Below are 19,418 nucleotides of genomic sequence, written 5' to 3' on the forward strand. Positions count from 1 at the left end.
AAAAAGAACGTTAAAACGTCATTGCGTGTGTGTTTGTAGATCTATATATATTCATGTGTATTGATTTTATTATCTCGTTTGCTCAGGGTGTGTCTGATAACATTGATGAACAGGTCAGCTATATCCCCTTTACTCTTATCTGCACGCCTGCCAACCAGTCATTGAGTCAAGTGGTGAGTACACTTCACAAGTTGAACTAGATTTAGACTGTAAGGATGTACATTTTTAATTGTTTCGTGCGTAACTTGTACAATTGTTGAAGTACTACAGGAATACTGAGAGAACCGGGAATATGTCAAGTAGATGTTTCTAATAACTACTTTACGGATGTTGACCACATGGTTTTGATACTTATGAGGGAAATATAGATGTTCAAATTATATGGGAGCTTGGGTGAATCAAATGGAGGAATTTAAAACCATGTGCAGGTTGTGCTGCCTACGGGATTCTCAAGCAATATGGGAGTACTCTGAAACATGTGTAACTATCCTAAAGCTACATTTGAAAATTGAAGTATGCATGTTGATCTGGTTTTTTTTTTTGGTCTATACATTTAGTTATAGTCACGCAGGATTTTATAAGAGGTTTAAAAGGTAGTCGTAAGTAAGGATGGAACAATGAGGTTAATATGTCCATTTTTAGAGGTTCTATCGGATGGCACATTGGCTTCTGGTCTGTGTATTTTTAAAGGTTCTTCTTGACGGTACAATGATCCAAAGTCAAAGTATTTTTAGAGGTTCTAGATATATGAATAATGACATTACGTGGTAGTATTTTTACAGGTTTTATCAGATGATATAATGATCCTATGTGAAGGTATTTTTAGAGGTTCTACTTAAATGAATAATGACCCGTAGTCACAGTATTTTTAGTGGTTTTACTTATATGAATAATGACCCAAAGTCAAATTATTTTTAGAGGTTCTATTGGATGGCACAATGACCCAAGATTGCATTATTTTTAGAGGTTCTACTTATATGAATAATGACCCGTAGTCACAGTATTTTTAGTGGTTTTACTTATATGAATAATGACCCAAAGTCAAATTATTTTTAGAGGTTCTATTGGATGGCACAATGACCCAAAGTCAAATTATTTTTAGAGGTTCTACTTATAATAATAATGACCCAAAGTCAAAGTATTTTTAGAGGTTCTACTTATAGGAATAATGACCCAAAGTCAAAGTATTTTAGAGGTTCTACTTTGTGGTAGAATGACCTAACGTCAAAGTATTTTTTAGAGATTATATATACTTAATAGCACAATGAGCCAAAGTCTAACTGCAGATATTTAATAAATGACAAAACTCCTTTTAAAGCATTTTCATTCTCCAAGTAGAAATCTCAAAAAGATTGGGCACACACTAGCAGCACACAATATAATTTAATTTTAGTTATAGATACTCAAAAGTACTTATTATGAAGCTTGACACTTACTAGCTAACGGAGCCACGATACACGCTTGTCTCCCCTTTTTATGGGTTTTTTAAAAATAGAACTCACTCGAACTTGAATTGAAGAAAAAATTTATAGTTCTAATTATCTCCCTTTTATTCTCCACTCTTATTTATAAACGTCTCTAATTTATAAACGTAAATTCTCGCGGAACCAAAGTGTAGCAGACTTTCTCTTTTGACGCATGCACCATTTGACATCATACAAGTAACAGTAATACATTTGTCATATTACTTTAGTGTAAAGACCAGTAGTGTTATGCACTATAGTGCAATGACCTTTACTGTAAGTACCTATAGTGCAATAGGTACTATAATAAAACGTGGTAGGACCAGATTAATGATAGAACATCCATGACATCCTTAGGCCTACGATGTGCACATCTTTATCCAAGATGTCAATGACAACACCCCGAGGTTCCTGAACACTGACAACCAAGTATCGATCCCAGAGGTTAGTTTTATTTCATAAATGTAGTCGGCAACAAATATATATGTCATGAAAGGATGAAACATTTATGCTTGTAATTAATGCTGTCTTATCAACTAATGATTGCTGCTGTATTGAATTGCATTTATGCAAAATATATTTCACTTCTTTTTACTACGCCAAGAATTCTATATAAAGTTTTATCAATAAATGAATAAGAACAAAATCATATAAAGCGCTAGAGTCGTAATCTTTAGTCAATGAAAACTAAATGTGTACAACATGTTTAGCCTGTAGATATTTTGTATACTATAGGAAATGTATGCTGGAGTGTTATAGAGAAAAAAATCTAAATAAATACAGAAAAGCTTTTTGAACTAATTATAGATTTGAAACACAACACACTGGATTTATATTTATGACACAGAATACTATTACACCACACAGTCACATAGGATACTAACACATCACACTGGATACTGTTACATCACACAGTCACATAGGATACTAATACATCACACTGAATACTGTTACATCACACAGTCACATAGGATACTAATACATCACACTGGATACTGTTACATCACACAGTCACATTGGATACTAACACATCACACTGGATACATTTACATCACACAGTCACATAGGATACTAACACATCACACTGGATACTGTTACATCACACAGTCACATTGGATACTAACACATCACACTGGATACTGTTACATCACACAGTCACATAGGATACTAACACATCACACAGTCACATAGGATAACTTACACATTTGACCCTAAACTTTACTCATACATTTTCTACTATCTTTCTGTGTTGAATATTTCCTTGGACAGACCACTCTGGTTGGAGCGAAGATTTACACTGCATCAGCTGTCGATGACGATGAAAATATGGATGGAAATCTAACGTTTTCCTTGGTAGGCTTATAAGGTAGACTTAGGGTAGTTTTAATACATGTATCAGTAATAGTTATGTATCAAAACATTTATTTTTGCCTTAATGTCACTATTGAATGATAACCACCTAAAAATAATGTTGCAGCAAGTATTAAGTTATTCATGTTATATTTACCAAAACATGCTAAGTAATTTTTTTACTAAAACATTTTTTTTTCAGCCGTAACATGGTATATGGTTTGCATGTTGTTGTTGTTGTTTTCCTCAGGAGACCTCAAACGTTCCTTTCATTATAGACCCATTAACTGGTGACGTCCTAGTAAACAGATCGATTGATTACGAAAGCATGCGAGACCAGAAATATTTTAACCTGACGCTGAGAATTGAGGTAACTTCATTGTTTCATGCCAGTTCAATATGTCTGAATATAAAGGTCTTTGCTCAATCATGCGTATTTCTTATTAAGCGTTTGGTTTGTCTCGTGAGATAACCATGTAATGCTTGCAATCAAGGAACATTATTCCCCTCCAAAAAAGGATACTTGCAAAATTTCGAGGGCTAATATTGATCAACTATATATATATGGTAATTGTTCATGGCAAATCCAACATTCACATTATTTTCCGATGCTCCGTGATTGGTCAAGTGTCTATCACATGAACGTATAACGTATACTAGCATTAAAAAACGACAAGTGATAAATGTCTTTCGAAACCAAGCAACTTTTACAAAGTAATACAATTGAAACCCAAAAGTAAGTTGCCATCGGGAATTTGTGTTACCTATCACAAATAGCTTGGATCAGCAGACAACGGCTTTGTTTTAAACGTGCATACAACATTAAATACTAGAGTGCTCCCGCTTGCTTAGTATTCACATTTGAAGTCAAAGCATTATTTATTTAAATACATTAAACCAATTATTATTGTTTTTAACAATAGGCCATGTGATGTTCAGTAGCCCATAAGTCAAAGTTCAGATTTTCCTGAACTTACACTCACTTTGTGCCTACCTGGACACTATAGTACACTCACCCAATATTTACCTGTACACTTCTGTAACTTACCTATGTTTACATGTAACTACAGTACAATCATCCAGTGTATACCTCTACACTACTGTACACTTACCTAATATTTACCTTAACACTACAGTCAGTGCACTAAACCAATGCTTACCTACGCACTACAGTACACTCACCCATGCTTACCTTTTTTGCAGGATGCTGGACCAGGAACACTACGGACAGCCACCATGATGCTTCAGGTTCACGTGATGGACGCTGACGACAACGATCCGGCATTTGTCTACTCCGGATGTTTCGCCCACAACAACATCTGCGCATGGCCGAAATACACTGGTGCTCTTCAACTGAAGAAGGTTAGAATTATTTACAAACCGTCCCGAGACATGACGTTAAACTGCGCTCCTCTTTCCTTAGCACTTTTGGAGCTCAAAAGTGCCCTACTTCTTTTCTATCATTGTGTCTGCCTCCTCTTTTCCTAAGTCTGCCTTCATTGATCATCACACTGTCTCCTTAACTTTAAATTCTCACTACGTCCTAGACCAGTCCGTTTGCCGTGGACTGCGACGGGTAAGGGGGGATAAAGAGATCCTGGTGTTTGAGTAGCTGGCTATCTGAGGATAAACCACCGCAACACAATACTTTGGCTCCAAGTTCCCCTAGACCTGAGGCCCAGATGGCCCGCTCTGGGTCAACCGGCTGGTCATGCCGAGGGCGGTGGCTGGAGGGTCAATCAGGGAGCTGCTGTATCGGACACATGCCCGATGCAGTAGCTGACTGAGTATAGCACCTGTGTAGCCCTGGCGGGCTCATTCTGGACATCTGAATGGCCCGTCCCCTTGTTGGACTCGATGGCGGGTGGGGAGCACAGGTGCCGAACTAACAAGAAAATATATATGGATAAAAAAAAAACAATAAACTACTTGCCCCAGATTTAAGTCTGGGCAAGAGACGCCGTATTGAGGCAAAAAAGGAGGAGGCCACAAAAAGCTGTACTACCTGGCCATCATTTTTGGTGGTCAGGTGCAATGAGGAGGGGAAAAGCCTGACAAAGCTGAGCCCTTTCCTTATCCATAAAGGACTCAAGTCAGTAATGGGAGAGCCCAAGAGTGTGTCTAAGCTACACAAATCAATGGAACTTCTTGTAGAAGTAGATGGCAAGACACACTCCGATGGGCTTTTAAAATGCAGAAGATTCTGTGATCTCCAAGTGGAAGTCATGCCACACAAGAGTCTGAACATCAGCAGAAAACACACCTCTGAAGAAATAAGAAAGCCCTGTTGTCATGCTAAAGAACAGGTTCTCTGTGCTCGCTGATGAGAGTATGGAGATTGAGCAGCATGTCAAAACCAATACTCCGGGAGAACCCGGAGACATCATTTCTGACACAGGTTCTCCTCAGAGAACCCAGCCAGACACCCCAACCTCTACCGAATTAGAGGTTGACCAACTCCCTAAGGGGAGAAATCAAAGCGGAGAGGATGCCCGAGGTGAGAGAGGAGGAAAAAATCCGCTCTAACCAGAGGAATCTCCCCTCTCCAGAGAGAAACACTTCCCCCAAAAGGGGGTTGTCCTCCTCTCCATCCAAACCCAAGAATAAAAATACCAAGGTCACTGGAATAAAGGGAAGCCCCTCCGGGGGCCTCCCAAGACGTAATAGCTCCAAGTAGGTCATCTAGAATAAGCCATGGATTCCAGAATTGTACTGTGGAATTGTAGAGGCCTCAAGGCCAATTTTGAGGAAATGCAGCTACTGATGGACTCTGAGACTCCTGTAGCTGTCTGCTTACAGGAAACATTTCTGAAAGATAGCATCAGCTTCCGAAGCTACAGTGCTTACAGCAAGAATGTTGAGGATGCAGAGAGAGCATCAGGTGGAGTCTGTATCCTTGTGAAGGATAGCATCCCCCATGAGAGGGTAGAACTACAGACCACACTACAGGCCGTAGCAGCTAGGATAACCCTTCACAAGGTTATCACTTGCTGCAGCCTGTATCTACTACCAGGCGCTCAATTAAACCCAACAGACATGGAGGACCTATTGAAACAACTCCCTCGGCCCTATATAATCCTTGGGGATTTCAATGCCCATAACACCATGTGGGGATACTGACACAAGAGGTCGTATGCTGGAGGATATCTTCCTTCAACATGATTTATGCATACTTAATGATGCATCACCGACCTACTTGCACCCAGGAACTGGATCTCTCACATGCATTGACCTCACCGTATGAGTCCCTTGACTTCTGGACGACTTTAAATGGTCAGTTAGCAATGATCTACGGGGAAGTGATCACTTCCCAATCATCATTACTAACAATCTCCCCTCATTGGGACGACCTCAGCGGTGGAAACTGAATAAGGCCGATTGGGAACAATTCCAAAAAGGTGCTCCGAGGATATCACAGAAAATATCCTCGATGAACAGAACCCAGCTGATACCATTGCTAGCAAGCTACTTAGTATAGCCAGGAAAGTTGTCCCCCTAACCTCCGCAAATCCAAAACGGCCTAGAAAACCATGGTTTGATACAGCTTGCAAAAGTGCTATTGGCGATAGGAAAAAACGACTGGCTGCATTTATAAAGAATCCTTCCCAGGAAAACCTAAAGCTATTCAGGATAGCTAGAGCAAAGGCTAGACAAACCATACGGTCAGCCAAAAGGCATTCCTTGAAAAGTTTTGTCGGCAGTGGATGCCAAAACTTCTGCTAGAGCGGTTTGGAAGGCAGTAAGGCGAATCAAAGGGAAAGAATCAAATGCAATAGGGCATCTGAAAAACCAAGGACGAACTGTCACGTCCCCCAGAGAAATAGCTGACTGCCTTGCATCCTCAATAGCAGAAAAGTCATCCACTGCACACTACACGCCAGAGTTCCAAAAAGTCAAAACCAGGGAGGAAAGACACCCCATTGATTTCAGGTCAGAGAACAATGAAGACTACAACAAACCGTTCTCGCTTGAGGAACTGAGGGAATCGCTGGTCAAGTCACATGACACAGCACCTTCCCGAACCCTCATTGGCAGTTCTGCTAGGGGTCTATAACTGTGTGTGGCAAACAGGCGCTTTCCCAAACAGCTGGAGGAAAGCCACAGTTATACCGATACCTAAACTGGGAAGAGACGGCTCTGACCCAGCTAACTATCGACCAATAGCACTAACAAGCTGCATCTGCAAAACCATGGAAAGAATGATTAACAGAAGGCTGGTCTGGTACCTGGAGAGGAATAAAGTGATCTCCAACTACCAGTGTGGATTCCGGCAGGAAGCTTATATTAGAAATGCATTACTCAGAAGAGAACATCTAGTAGCTGTATTCTTCGATTTAGAAAAGGCCTATGACACAACCTGGAAACATGGCATTCTACGTGACCTTGAGCTTATGGGGCTAAAGGGACACCTCCCCCGTTTGTTAGGGGAATTTCTGAAAGATCGAAAATTTCAGGTTCGAGTGGGCAACTCCGCTTCTGACACTCATGACCAGGAAATGGGTGTACCCCAGGGCAGCATTCTGTCAGTCACCCTGTTCAACATTAAAATAAATAGCATCATAAATGCTCTGACCCCTGGCATAGAGTGCTCTTTGTATGTTGATGGCTTTGTCATTTTTACTTATGGGAAAAATATGAACACCTTAGAAAGAAAATTACAGCTATGTTTAAACAAAATTCAGGGTTGGGCAAACGATAATGGTTTTAAATTTTCGGACTCCAAAACAGTTAGTATGCATTTTTGTAATTTAAGGGGACTCCACCCAGATTTTTAGGCCTCACCTTAGATTCCAAATTTAATTTTCTCCCCACATTAAGGAACTTAAGAAGAAATGCCAAAAGTCATTAAACATACTTAGAGTACTGAGCAATACGGACTGGGGAGCTGAGAGAGATACCTTGCTGCTGCTATATCGGAGTCTAATTCGATCCAAGCTAGACTACGGATCCATAATATATGGAGCAGCAAGGAAGTCGTACCTAAAAATACTGGAGCCAATACAAAATGCTGCCTTTGTCTCTGTCTCGGCGCGTTTCGTACATCACACAATCACCTATCCCAAGTCTCCATGTGGAGGCTGGAGAACTCCCCATGGATATAAGAATGAAAAAGCTTGCAATGCATTATATAGTCAAGCTAAAATCCAACCCCATGAACCCTGCTTTCGACTCCATATTTAACCCCACAGAGGTAGAATTATACAATCGAAGGCCTAACGTCATAAAGCCGTTGGGCCTTCGAATGAGAGAACCCATCCAAAATTTAACCCCACCCATTGACCAAATCTCTAAAATAGAAACCCCTCAGAATCCTCCTTGGCTAATGAATAAACCCAAATTAAACTAATCCCTCCTTAATTTCAAAAAAGAAAATACAGACCCAAGCATACTACAAGTCCACTTTAGGGAACTGCAGGAGAGCTACGGAGATTGTGGCACCATCTACACAGACGGATCTAAAATGGATGGAAAGGTTGCGTGTGCCTGCTCCTTTCGGAACAAAACAATCTCCCGTAGACTCCCCGATGGCTGCTCCATCTTTACGGCCGAATTGCATGCAATATCACTTGCACTTATGGCCGTTAAAGCATCAGAAAGGAGGAAATTTATAATCTGCTCCGACTCCAAATCTGCATTGCAAGCTTTGGGGCGGATGAAGACTGACATCCCATTGGTACATAAGAGCCTGAAGCTGTTGGACCAAATAACAGCCGACTGTAGGGATGTCATCTTCATCTGGGTCCCCTCCCATGTTGGCATTGAGGGAAACGAAGCCGCAGACAGAGAAGCAAAGAGAGCCCTAAATCATGCGGTGTCAGGAACCCAAATTCCCTGCTCGGACCTGAGACAAAGTATTGCTTCTGCCACCTATAGAGAGTGGCAGAACCGATGGGAGGCTGAGACTCACAATAAACTCAGGCAGATTGTGGCGGATGTCAGGTGGCGGTCCACATCTAAGGGTCTGACAAGGCGTGGTAGCACGACCATGTCCAGACTAGGATTGGCCAAACCTATATCACGCACTCTTTTGTGCTGAAGAGAGAGGAGCCCCCACTTTTTGAGTACTGTGACTCTCGCCTCACCGTGGAACATATCCTCGTTGATTGCCCCAGATACCAGGATTTCAGGGCGAAATATTTTAGAGCCACTAATTTAAAAACACTATTTGATAATGTCGACCCTGGGAAGGTACTGGGCTTTATCCTGGAAGTGGGGCTATCTACGAAGATCTGATTTATGAATTTGTGAACATGTACTATTTACATTAGATTTTTACCAAATAATTAAATTTTTACTACCTTTACTATTTTAACTGTGAATAGACCTTGATTTTAATGATATGACTGTATAGAATTTGGCCCTTGTTGTTTAGAGAGAGAGTAGTCCTTAAGGGACTGCAGGCACGACATGGCCTAAATTGTGCCGATGTGCCTAAAATCAAAATCAAATCAAATCAATTATTTACAAAACTCCCTCTGTCTTTATGTATGTCCGTACACAAGTGTATAGTGCCACTCATGCTGATTGTGTACAATAACATGTTTCTATTATTATCTTAACTCCATCTCTAAACAATTTTCCACTTCGAACTCTCTCTTTGAATACTTTGAACACTGTCTTTGAACATTGTCTTTGAACACAGGGACACTCTCTTTGAACACTGGAACACTGTCTTTGAACACTGTCTTTGAACACTGTCTTTGAAGACTGTCTTTGAACACTGTCTTTGAAGACTGTCTTTGAACACTGTCTTTGAACTCTCGCTTACATAAATTGAAAGACACATTTAATGTTTTTGAAATCCCTAAATCACAAGTCTGTGTAGACAGCATTGAATAGTTGCTCTGCATGTAATCCATTGCCAGAACGATGTGATCAAAGTGTACCCAGTACCAAATAAAGTCAATGGCTATGTCTCAATCAATGCTGTCGATGGTGACGCTGACATTGGCAACGAGATCGTCTTTTCCATAGCCTCCAGTAAGTCTTTGTGACTCATTACATTGCTATGCCTTCCCAAATTGGGCTGCGGGCGATTGTAACGGGTCCTTTTAGATGGGCCTTCTCTAGTAAGTTCTGCTATATGTAATGGACTAGCAAACGACTTTCCAAGATTCTAGTAGAAGTATAATTTAGGAACCGAAGATTATTATTAAAAAGACTTTTTAGAGGGGTGAGGGAGATGTTAGGATATATGGGACAAACAATTTACGAGGCAGTGTTATAATGCAGAGAAGGAAAACAAAAAGTGGTTTGAACAAAATAATATAGTCTAATGAACTAGGTCAATGTATGGGATAATGGAATTTACGGGCCAAAAGTATATCGTGAGTATCAGCTAATTCTGCTAATACATTGAATATATATATATATATATATATATATATATATATATATATATATATATATATATATATATATATATATATATATATATATAAATATATTAATTAAAAGCGTCATGATTTAAATACCAAAATGTCTTATGCAACATGGTCCATCTCTTGATAGTGTGATTCAATGAAATGCTATACCAACTTACTTGCTGTCGAAGGGAATACCCTAGTTTTAATACGATCCCAACACTTACCAGGATCCCTTCAAGGGTCCTCTTATTTATTTCGCTGAATAGTCGCTGAATGAACTCTTTATGTTGTCTGTTGTATTTATGTGTATTTTTCTGTTGTGTTGTCTTTATATGAGAAACGAGTCCTTGTAATCACAACAAATTTCCGTAAGGATCAATAAAGCAGTCTTAGTCTTAGTCTTAGTCTTAGTCTTATTTAGTTGTTCCTTTCCGTTTCATAACTTAGCCATTTTATTCTTTTATTGCTATTGCTGTTTGTTTGGGGTTGTTTTTTGTTTGTTTGTTTTTGTTGTTGTTGTTGTTGTTTTAATTGTTGCCACAAATAAAAATTATAATCTATTTTCAGCTATTCCACCTGGCCAAGAAAGTAATTTTAAAGTAGAGACTGTGAAATCCGCAGTCGGCAAAGAATACACAGCTAACGTCATCTCACTTGTGGATCAGAACCTGTCCGAGGGTTTTGAAATATTTCTAAAGGTGAGATTGGACATCAGTTGTGTACTCTGACAATCACTTGTGACACTCTTATTTCCTTATCTTATAAGTCGAGGCGAGCTAAGGTGGACCTAAGAGGTCATGGACCTAAGAGTCATGGACCTCGAAAACTTTCCTTATTTTAGCTGATTCCCTTATTACATAACGTTACCAGGCAGTGGTCAGTGGGGTGGTCATTTTAGTTCAGGGCGTGAAAACCATCTCCATGGCTTTGCATGGCTCTGCACCAAAAGATTATAAATTGCCTAGGGAAAACATTTTAAGGCATAGCTCTGCCTTTGATGAGCCTCACAAGTTGTCCAACATCTGGAAATGAAATCTGCAAGTGGCCCTGTGCCCAACGTCTGAGAATCACTGTTGTAAGTTACAGCATTTCTTGAAAGAACACAATCTTGTATCCTACAGATATAACCCATGTTCTATTGCATCATTCTGAAGATTTAGGAATCTCAACTTGCTAGTTTTCCTACACACACTGTCGAGGGTTTCAAATGAAAAATGAGAAGGTTTTTTTGTTATAGAGTACGACATTAAACTGAATCTGGTTTACGACTTAGCGCATATATCCCACACTTCTTACCATCAGTTTACTTTGTACATATCTGAACTATGCTGTGATGTCTTTCGTCTGGGATTGCGTTACAACCTAACTAACTGTTGCTTCAATTGTTTTGTATAACTTTGTTTCATCTCTTTAATGATACCGCAGGCTGAAGAGAAATCAGAAAACAAAAGATATGTTATCGCCATGATCTTGTTTACTGTAAGTTTGTTTTTTCAATACATATTCTTAAAATCGTTTATTTGTAACCATCTTATTATTGAGTCTGTTTACTTTTTTATTTTATTTTTTGGTCATAATTGTTGTTGTTTATTTTTTTTAATTGACTATTCAGGCAACAGCAGGGGCTACATCAGCACAACAACAGCAACAAGGTGAGGAGCATTTACTGAGTTGATATATCCACCACGTTTACAATGACGACTTTAAAGATTCAATATTGGAACAGATAATCTGATGAAATCGTTTATGATTTTCTAGTTCTAAAGTGAAGTTTTATGATTATTTTGTTTTGGTCTATGACAGTCTATGTGTATCTCTAGGTCTGACTTTCTTTTTTTTTTCTTCTTTTTTTATACAAGTGTACAAGAAAGACACACGTTTTGATTACCGTATGGAATTATCAGGCCCATGTCTATGTTAAGTTAAAGGAAACACTACGCTGATGTTGTTTACGTGAAAATCTCTCAATGAAAACTTCTGCCAGTTGAGACCTGCTTCTTTGTCCACATCTGATGAAAACAAAGATTTATTCCGCTGTGTCTTTTAATATATTTTTTTTTGTCTTCTTCGCCTGTCTTCAACAAGGGTTTTTTGTTGGGTCTCAAATGTGTGTCCCGAGGTTTTTGTGAGAGCTCTCGAAATGTCTCTCTCAGAGGCCATCTGCTGCCATCTACTTTCCTCTATGCCAGAGAGAGAGAGAAATGACGCCTGAGTTGATCTTTATATCGCTTAAGGGGAGGGGGGCACCTCTCTTACGCCGTCTTCTTTTAAGTTTGCCATGCGGGATAAGTATCCAACCAAGGGCTTATACCAAGTTCTAACAGAAAGAGTTTGAATTCTTTTACTTTTTTACTTTTCTTACATACTGTATGTGTACTATTATACACTGTAAACAGAATATTACGTAACATTTCGCTCTGTACATTTTCGAGTTATTTTCTCTTTATTTTAATTAATCTTTTAATTCCAGACAGCAGCAGCAGCAACAGTACACGAGTTGAAGACTACAGCAGCCTTGAGATCGCCCTGATCATTGTAGTATCTATCTTGGCCGCCTTCTTGTTCAGTATGATAGTGGGAGTTGTCATCTTCAGCTGTCTACGCAGAAAGTCCAGCGACAGGGAAAGCTTTTCTACCAGTATGTAAGCAAAGTAAGTCAAATAGATTCCTTCGGCAAACAATTAGTTTACTGAAAGTTTGATTTTAAATAGGCATTGAAATACTTTATGGATTTACAACTATGTGTGTAGCATAGCGCTTTCCCTGTTTCTCAATATCTACTTGTTTTTGTTTTTTTTTTATATCTTATCTTTGTTGTTTTTTTTCTGGCAATCAGAATTTAAAAAAAAAAAATAAGTTTATGCTTATATGATACAGACGTTACTTCAAAAAAGAAGATGATTACGTCCTACGCGTCATGCATTTAGTCATGCATATTAACCAATGACCTAAACTCCGCCAAGTCACTGGTTTTCCTGGCTAGCTCAGGCAACCCATTCCATGCTCTAATAGCGCTAATGAAGAAGGAGCTTTTGTAAAAAAAAAATGTCCTAGCATATGGAACAAGGAATGTGCCTTTATCTTTTTGTCTTTCTTAGTATTTTATTAAATTTTGTTTTTGTATTTGAAGATTATGATGAAGATTATAGCATGTGAACTTCGTAAATAGAAGATCGTTTTAAAATCAGAAAGTTTCATGGAGAGAAAGAATTTGTAAGTTAACTAACTGCAAACCTAAGAAGTGAGAGAAATCACATTCACGACATCAAAACCCAAGAAATGGGAGACAATACCTTCACGCTGGCAGAAGAAAAACGCCAGAGAAGAAAAGCAAGGCCAATGACACTAGCTCCAGCTGGAATATTCCGGGCTCACATAGGTCTCATCAGCCACATGAGGAGGCATAAAACCCTCAGCCCCCTGGAGGACAAAGTGGTCATCATCGAACCACGATAGACGAACTCTATATATGTATATATATATACTACTCGAATTTGACCCGGGAATTTCAAATATTGAAACTTGTAAAAGTGTTTAGCTCTTCAATAGAGATAAATTTAGGTCTTTTCTTTTAATTTTGGCCCCCTCCCGGTTCTGGATGTGGGAGGGACATGAAACATACACATCAATCTCCGCCTTGATCTAAAAACATTTATGCCAGGTTTTATAAACGATTTAGATTTCTATGCATGACATACATACATACATACATACATACATACATACATACATACATACATACATACATACATACATACGCCTTACTTTATGCTTTATAGTATTGATATATACAACATATTTACATTAAGATGTAGATTATATTATTTAAATAAATGAGAAGCCAAATTAGAAGCTTGTTTAATGTGCAAAATGAACGAGAAAAATCAAAGCAGTATTCTCTAACCATAATTAATAACTTTCAAAGTATAATATCGTAAGATGGACATGCACTTACCTAGCACAGGAAGTACCGCAACCTCCTAGGCTTAGGTATAAATACAAAATCATTAAGCACAATTTACCGCCTTTACATTCAAACAAATAAAAAACATGAATTTTTGTTAAAAGGATCGTCAAAATGACCTTCACTGAGTGTGGATAGAGATTTTATAACAGTGAACTGAAGCTCATTTATGTGGACATGGTCAAGATAGTAGAAGATACCTCTAATAAACCTTTACACGCAATACATGCATACACTAGTCTTGATATTCACTGCCAGTACCAAAAGTCCATGGCACCCTCCTTCAACCATTTTGAATCGGGATGTGTGACTAGGAGTCGAAAACTGCCTGCCTGCCTATCCATTGGGCTCAGGTTCGAATGCTGACTTGTGGCTTGCTGAGCACCTTAAAGACATCACAAAAACACCCTCCTCCCCGCCCCCCCCCCGGTCCACATACGAGACATAGTAGTAATGCAGTAAGCATAGCATAAAAGATGCGCTAAATAAAAGCAATTAAAGGTGAAAAAAGGTCTTTCTTATCCGCATTATTTTGGCTACGAATAACAATAATTATTGGTGGTTGTCTTAGTATTAGTTAGATCTAGATGTTTCTAAGTCACTGTTGTCCACTCACAGCCCTTAAGTGGCCACTTAACAGCCTTTTAGTCAGCGTTGTTTATTGGGACTTAAGTACCTTTCTAAAAGTAGCTAGCCCGCTCCTCCTCTCTCTTCTCAAGTTTATTTGAACTGAAACCAAACTGAAAACTCGTGTGGCACAGTTAGGCGTCAAAGTTCAGTCATGTAGAACTAGGCGAAACCTTGTGGTGTGGCACAGTGAGGCGTCAAAGTTCAGTCATGTAGAACTAGGCGAAACCTTGTGGTGTGGCACAGTGAGGCGTCAAAGTTCAGTCATGTAGAACTAGGCGAGACCTTGTGGTGTGGCACAGTGAGGCGTCAAAGTTCAGTCATGTAGAACTAGGCGAGACCTTGTGGTGTGGCACAGTGAGGCGTCAAAGTTCAGTCATGTAGAACTAGGCGAGACCTTGTGGTGTGGCACAGTGAGGCGTCAAAGTCCAGTCATGTAGAACTAGGCGAGACCTTGTGATGTGGCACAGTGAGGCGTCAAAGTCCAGTTATGTAGAACTAGGCGAGACCTTGTGGTGTGGCACAGTGAGGCGTCAAAGTCCAGTTATGTAGAACTAGGCGAGACCTTGTGGTGTGGCACAGTGAGGCGTCAAAGTTCAGTCATGTAGAACTAGGCGAGACCTTGTGGTGTGGCACAGTGAGGCGTCAAAGTTCAGTCATGTAGAACTAGGCGAGACCTTGTGATGTGGCACAGTGAGGCGTCAAAGTCCAGTTATGTAGAACTAGGCGAGACCTTGTGGTGTGGCACAGTGAGGCGTCAAAGTCCAGTTATGTAGAACTAGGCGAGACCTTGTGGTGTGGCACAGTGAGGCGTCAAAGTTCAGTCATGTAGAACTAGGCGAGACCTTGTGGTGTGGCACAGTGAGGCGTCAAAGTTCAGTCATGTAGAACTAGGCGAGACCTTGTGATGTGGCACAGTGAGGCGTCAAAGTCCAGTTATGTAGAACTAGGCGAGACCTTGTGATGTGGCACAGTGAGGCGTCAAAGTCCAGTCATGTAGAACTAGGCGAGACCTTGTGATGTGGCACAGTGAGGCGTCAAAGTCCAGTTATGTAGAACTAGGCGAGACCTTGTGGTGTGGCACAGTGAGGCGTCAAAGTCCAGTTATGTAGAACTAGGCGAGACCTTGTGGTGTGGCACAGTGAGGCGTCAAAGTTCAGTCATGTAGAACTAGGCGAGACCTTGTGGTGTGGCACAGTGAGGCGTCAAAGTTCAGTCATGTAGAACTAGGCGAGACCTTGTGATGTGGCACAGTGAGGCGTCAAAGTCCAGTTATGTAGAACTAGGCGAGACCTTGTGATGTGGCACAGTGAGGCGTCAAAGTCCAGTTATGTAGAACTAGGCGAGACCTTGTGGTGTGGCACAGTGAGGCGTCAAAGTCCAGTTATGTAGAACTAGGCGAGACCTTGTGGTGTGGCACAGTGAGGCGTCAAAGTCCAGTTATGTAGAACTAGGCGAGACCTTGTGATTCAGACTACAGAGCAGTAAAGAGAAATGAATGAAGCTTGTTAAAACAAACGTCCATTTGCGAATCATCTCCTAATTTACAACGAATTGAAATATACTCAAATACTGTTAGGATTAATATTTCTAGCATCGCTCATCTCACTTCCTTTGTATTCCTTACTATTGGTCAATGTGACAATTAATTGCTTGGATACAAAGGTTTCAGTTCGAACTTTCTTGACCGATTTGGACGTTTTACTCTGAGACGTCTTCAGCTGTATAATAAATGTAAAGGAAAATAATTTAAAGAAAAGAGCATCACAGACCAAACGCTAAATCTATATCACATATGGATGGCTGTCTGGTAGTGTGATATGCACTCTGGACTGTAGTCTCGATGGTCCCGGGTTCGAACTCTGCCGTCCTGCGGAAAGAATGGGCTATGAATGTAATTTAATTCTGAGGGAACATCCGAACTGTCTAAAACAAGTGTACAGTATAAAGGTCATTGACAAGATACAATGGTGTACAGAGAGAGTTTAGTTTCATGTCTATAGCTAATATTAGCTTTTGTGTTATCTAAATAATGCCGTTATATTAAGTCGACCACATAAAGTAAACTATTTAGATCTATGTAGCGGAGGGACAATATCAGAGCAATATTAACGGTGTCATTTTTTTTATTTTATTCCATAGCGGCAGGCAGTAATGTCATAGCAACACGGACCAAGCTAATGTGATACAATGCTAAATGTTGAAGATCTGAAATTCTTTCGATGCAGTTTACACATTGATTTGTGTCTATTCTTAGATTAAAACTTAGCAACTTACAAGATCTTCCAACAATTCTCCGCACTCCCCATGACGTCACGGAGTAGGTATACATGTAAATATCTTGCCTGATCTGTAAAACGAACTTCCCTATTTCTAGACCATCTCCATGGTTTTAGGTTTCACGATAAATTGTATTTGATTAACTATTTTAATTATATGCCGAATTGTTGTTGTTGTTTTTTTTTTGTGTATATTTATATTTTATACAATTATGACCGTGACTATCTACGTGTTTCTCATAGATTGTACTAGTTGATAGGAAGCTGGTTTTATAAATATGCATATTTACACGTGTTGAAATTGTTAATGGGAAATTTAAAAAAATGTTTAAGTAATTTTTATATCTAAATATAAAGACCAAAGTAAATTTTTATCTGACTAATCAATTTATTTTTTTAAACGGCTTTATTTTTTTTATTTCCTTATTTTGTCCTAGGGTTGAGAGTTTTTATTATTGATGTGCCAAAGTATAAGATGTGTTTGTGGGTGTATTAGATGTGTTTGTGGGTGTATAGGATGTGTTTGTGGGTGTATTAGATGTGTTTGTGGGTGTATTAGATGTGTTTGTGGGTGTATTAGATGGGTTGAATGGTTAAATTGTGGAACTGCGTGTGACTCGAACTGTTCCCATTGAGGATGTTTATCATATATACTGTATACTTGACCTAGTCTACAACTGACCTGGACAAGATGTATATGTCAAAATAAAAGGGGGAGGGGTGGAGAAAGTAACGATCACTTGTCTCAATAGGCTACAGCTGGTGAGCTGTACAGCTGTTTAATGTAAAGAAGGGAGGGGGCTCATTTGTAGTTAGACTTTTTGCAGACGTATGGTATCAAGGCAACCAGAATTTAAAAAAAAAAGAAGTTTATGCTTTATGATGCACTTCCAGGGCCGGCCTTAGGCAAAGACAAACTTGGGCATCCTATTGATGGTGGGGCCTCGCACAGGGCTTTAAAAAATGTAGAGAAAAAATTGCGAAACTTGGATCAGATCTCATAGTAGAACACTGACTCTTAGAACACTGACTCTTAGAACACTGACTCTTAGAACACTGACTCTATGTTTACAAGTCTTAGAACACTGACTCTATGTTTACAAGTCTAACTCTGTATCTACTGACTGTAATTGCGATAGATCATTTCAATTATTTGTCCACTTAGACACATGCAGGTTTATAATAAATAGTGTAATTTTAGTTTTTCACTTCTTCGTTTTAATTTTTGTAAATTTCATTTAGGGCAACCAAAATCACTGCACCTAGAGCCTCCTAGTATCCAAAGCCGGCCCTGGCACTTCCTTTGAAAATTGAAAAAAAAATGACTCCGTTAAAATATATTTTTTAAAAAAAAACTTCTACATGTCTGAACCAATCACATCCTCAAACAATCCCCTTTTTAATTTAAATCGTAAGACCGTTTATTTTAACAGTGACAGAGCATTGAAAAATTTGCGCGCGGTCATTTACACATTTGAAATGAATCTGTGGTCAGTTTAAAAAGAGTTTATTAGACTCATTTTATTTAGGGCATAATAGCCGCAAAATGTTTACAAACTGTATTCGTAAATTCGTAAATTTCAATGATGATGTAAGGAATAATGAAAGGGAGATATTACTTAATTTGGTCAAGATTTGTTTATTTCAATTAAGACATCATTAAATCTGCTTGTCTAATCTAATGTCTTATAATGTGTGTCTTCCATCTGTCTTGCGTCCTGTGTCTTGTATTCTACATATAGACTATAAATATAGCCCATTGTTTCAACAATAGAATAGTTTATTTCATAAGTATTTTTACTTTTGTATCATTGATTGTTCTATTAACGCAGTGTCTATAAACACGACTGTTCTATTAACGCAGTGTCTATAAACACGACTGTTCATCCGTTGTTTAAGGCGCTTTCATTTATTGTATTTTCTTCCACTTTGTTTGAAATTTGCAAAAGTAAAAAATAAAATTATTTTGTACAGTTGATCTTTTTTTTTCTTATTCATACGAGTAGAATGATTTTTTTTATATTAGTTTTTATATCCATACCTGTTTTTAATGTTGACTTTGTTCAAGTTTGATATAATATAAAAGTAGAATTACTTCCATTAGTCTAAAGTTAATTATGTTTTGCCAAAATCATGTGATGACTACCTAAGAACAAATAAGGAACTAACTTAATCGTAAAGGTCAACCCTGAAACAATGCTCGTTGTATGGCCTTGTTTGTGACAATTTGATTCATTCCTGGGATTTAGACCAGGTAAACTCTTAAGTCTCTGTGACTCAAGATCAGCTGTTGGAGTTGCAAAGATATGAAAACAAAGAAAGAGACGGTGCAATATCCTGGTCAACTGCGCACTTGACATGAGTAAAC

General features: G+C 39.0%; 1 protein-coding gene across 1 annotated transcript in view; it reads left to right on the forward strand.

The window, feature by feature from the left end:
* Nucleotides 1-19,026, forward strand: part of LOC106079021 (protocadherin-23-like) — a 37,135-nt gene extending 18,109 nt beyond the window's left edge. The window contains exons 15-25 of the mRNA XM_056020635.1: nt 87-173; nt 1,821-1,907; nt 2,733-2,816; nt 3,064-3,183; nt 4,017-4,175; nt 9,680-9,794; nt 10,748-10,878; nt 11,606-11,659; nt 11,793-11,832; nt 12,651-12,831; nt 16,914-19,026. Coding sequence (XP_055876610.1) covers nt 87-173; nt 1,821-1,907; nt 2,733-2,816; nt 3,064-3,183; nt 4,017-4,175; nt 9,680-9,794; nt 10,748-10,878; nt 11,606-11,659; nt 11,793-11,832; nt 12,651-12,826 — 1,053 coding nt within the window. The 3' untranslated portion in view covers nt 12,827-12,831; nt 16,914-19,026. The remainder of the gene's footprint in view (nt 1-86; nt 174-1,820; nt 1,908-2,732; nt 2,817-3,063; nt 3,184-4,016; nt 4,176-9,679; nt 9,795-10,747; nt 10,879-11,605; nt 11,660-11,792; nt 11,833-12,650; nt 12,832-16,913) is intronic.
* The last annotated feature ends 392 nt before the right edge of the window (nt 19,027-19,418 follow it).

The sequence above is a fragment of the Biomphalaria glabrata genome, chromosome 2 (genome assembly GCF_947242115.1).
Source record: "Biomphalaria glabrata chromosome 2, xgBioGlab47.1, whole genome shotgun sequence".
Classification (NCBI taxonomy): Eukaryota; Metazoa; Mollusca; class Gastropoda; family Planorbidae; genus Biomphalaria; species Biomphalaria glabrata.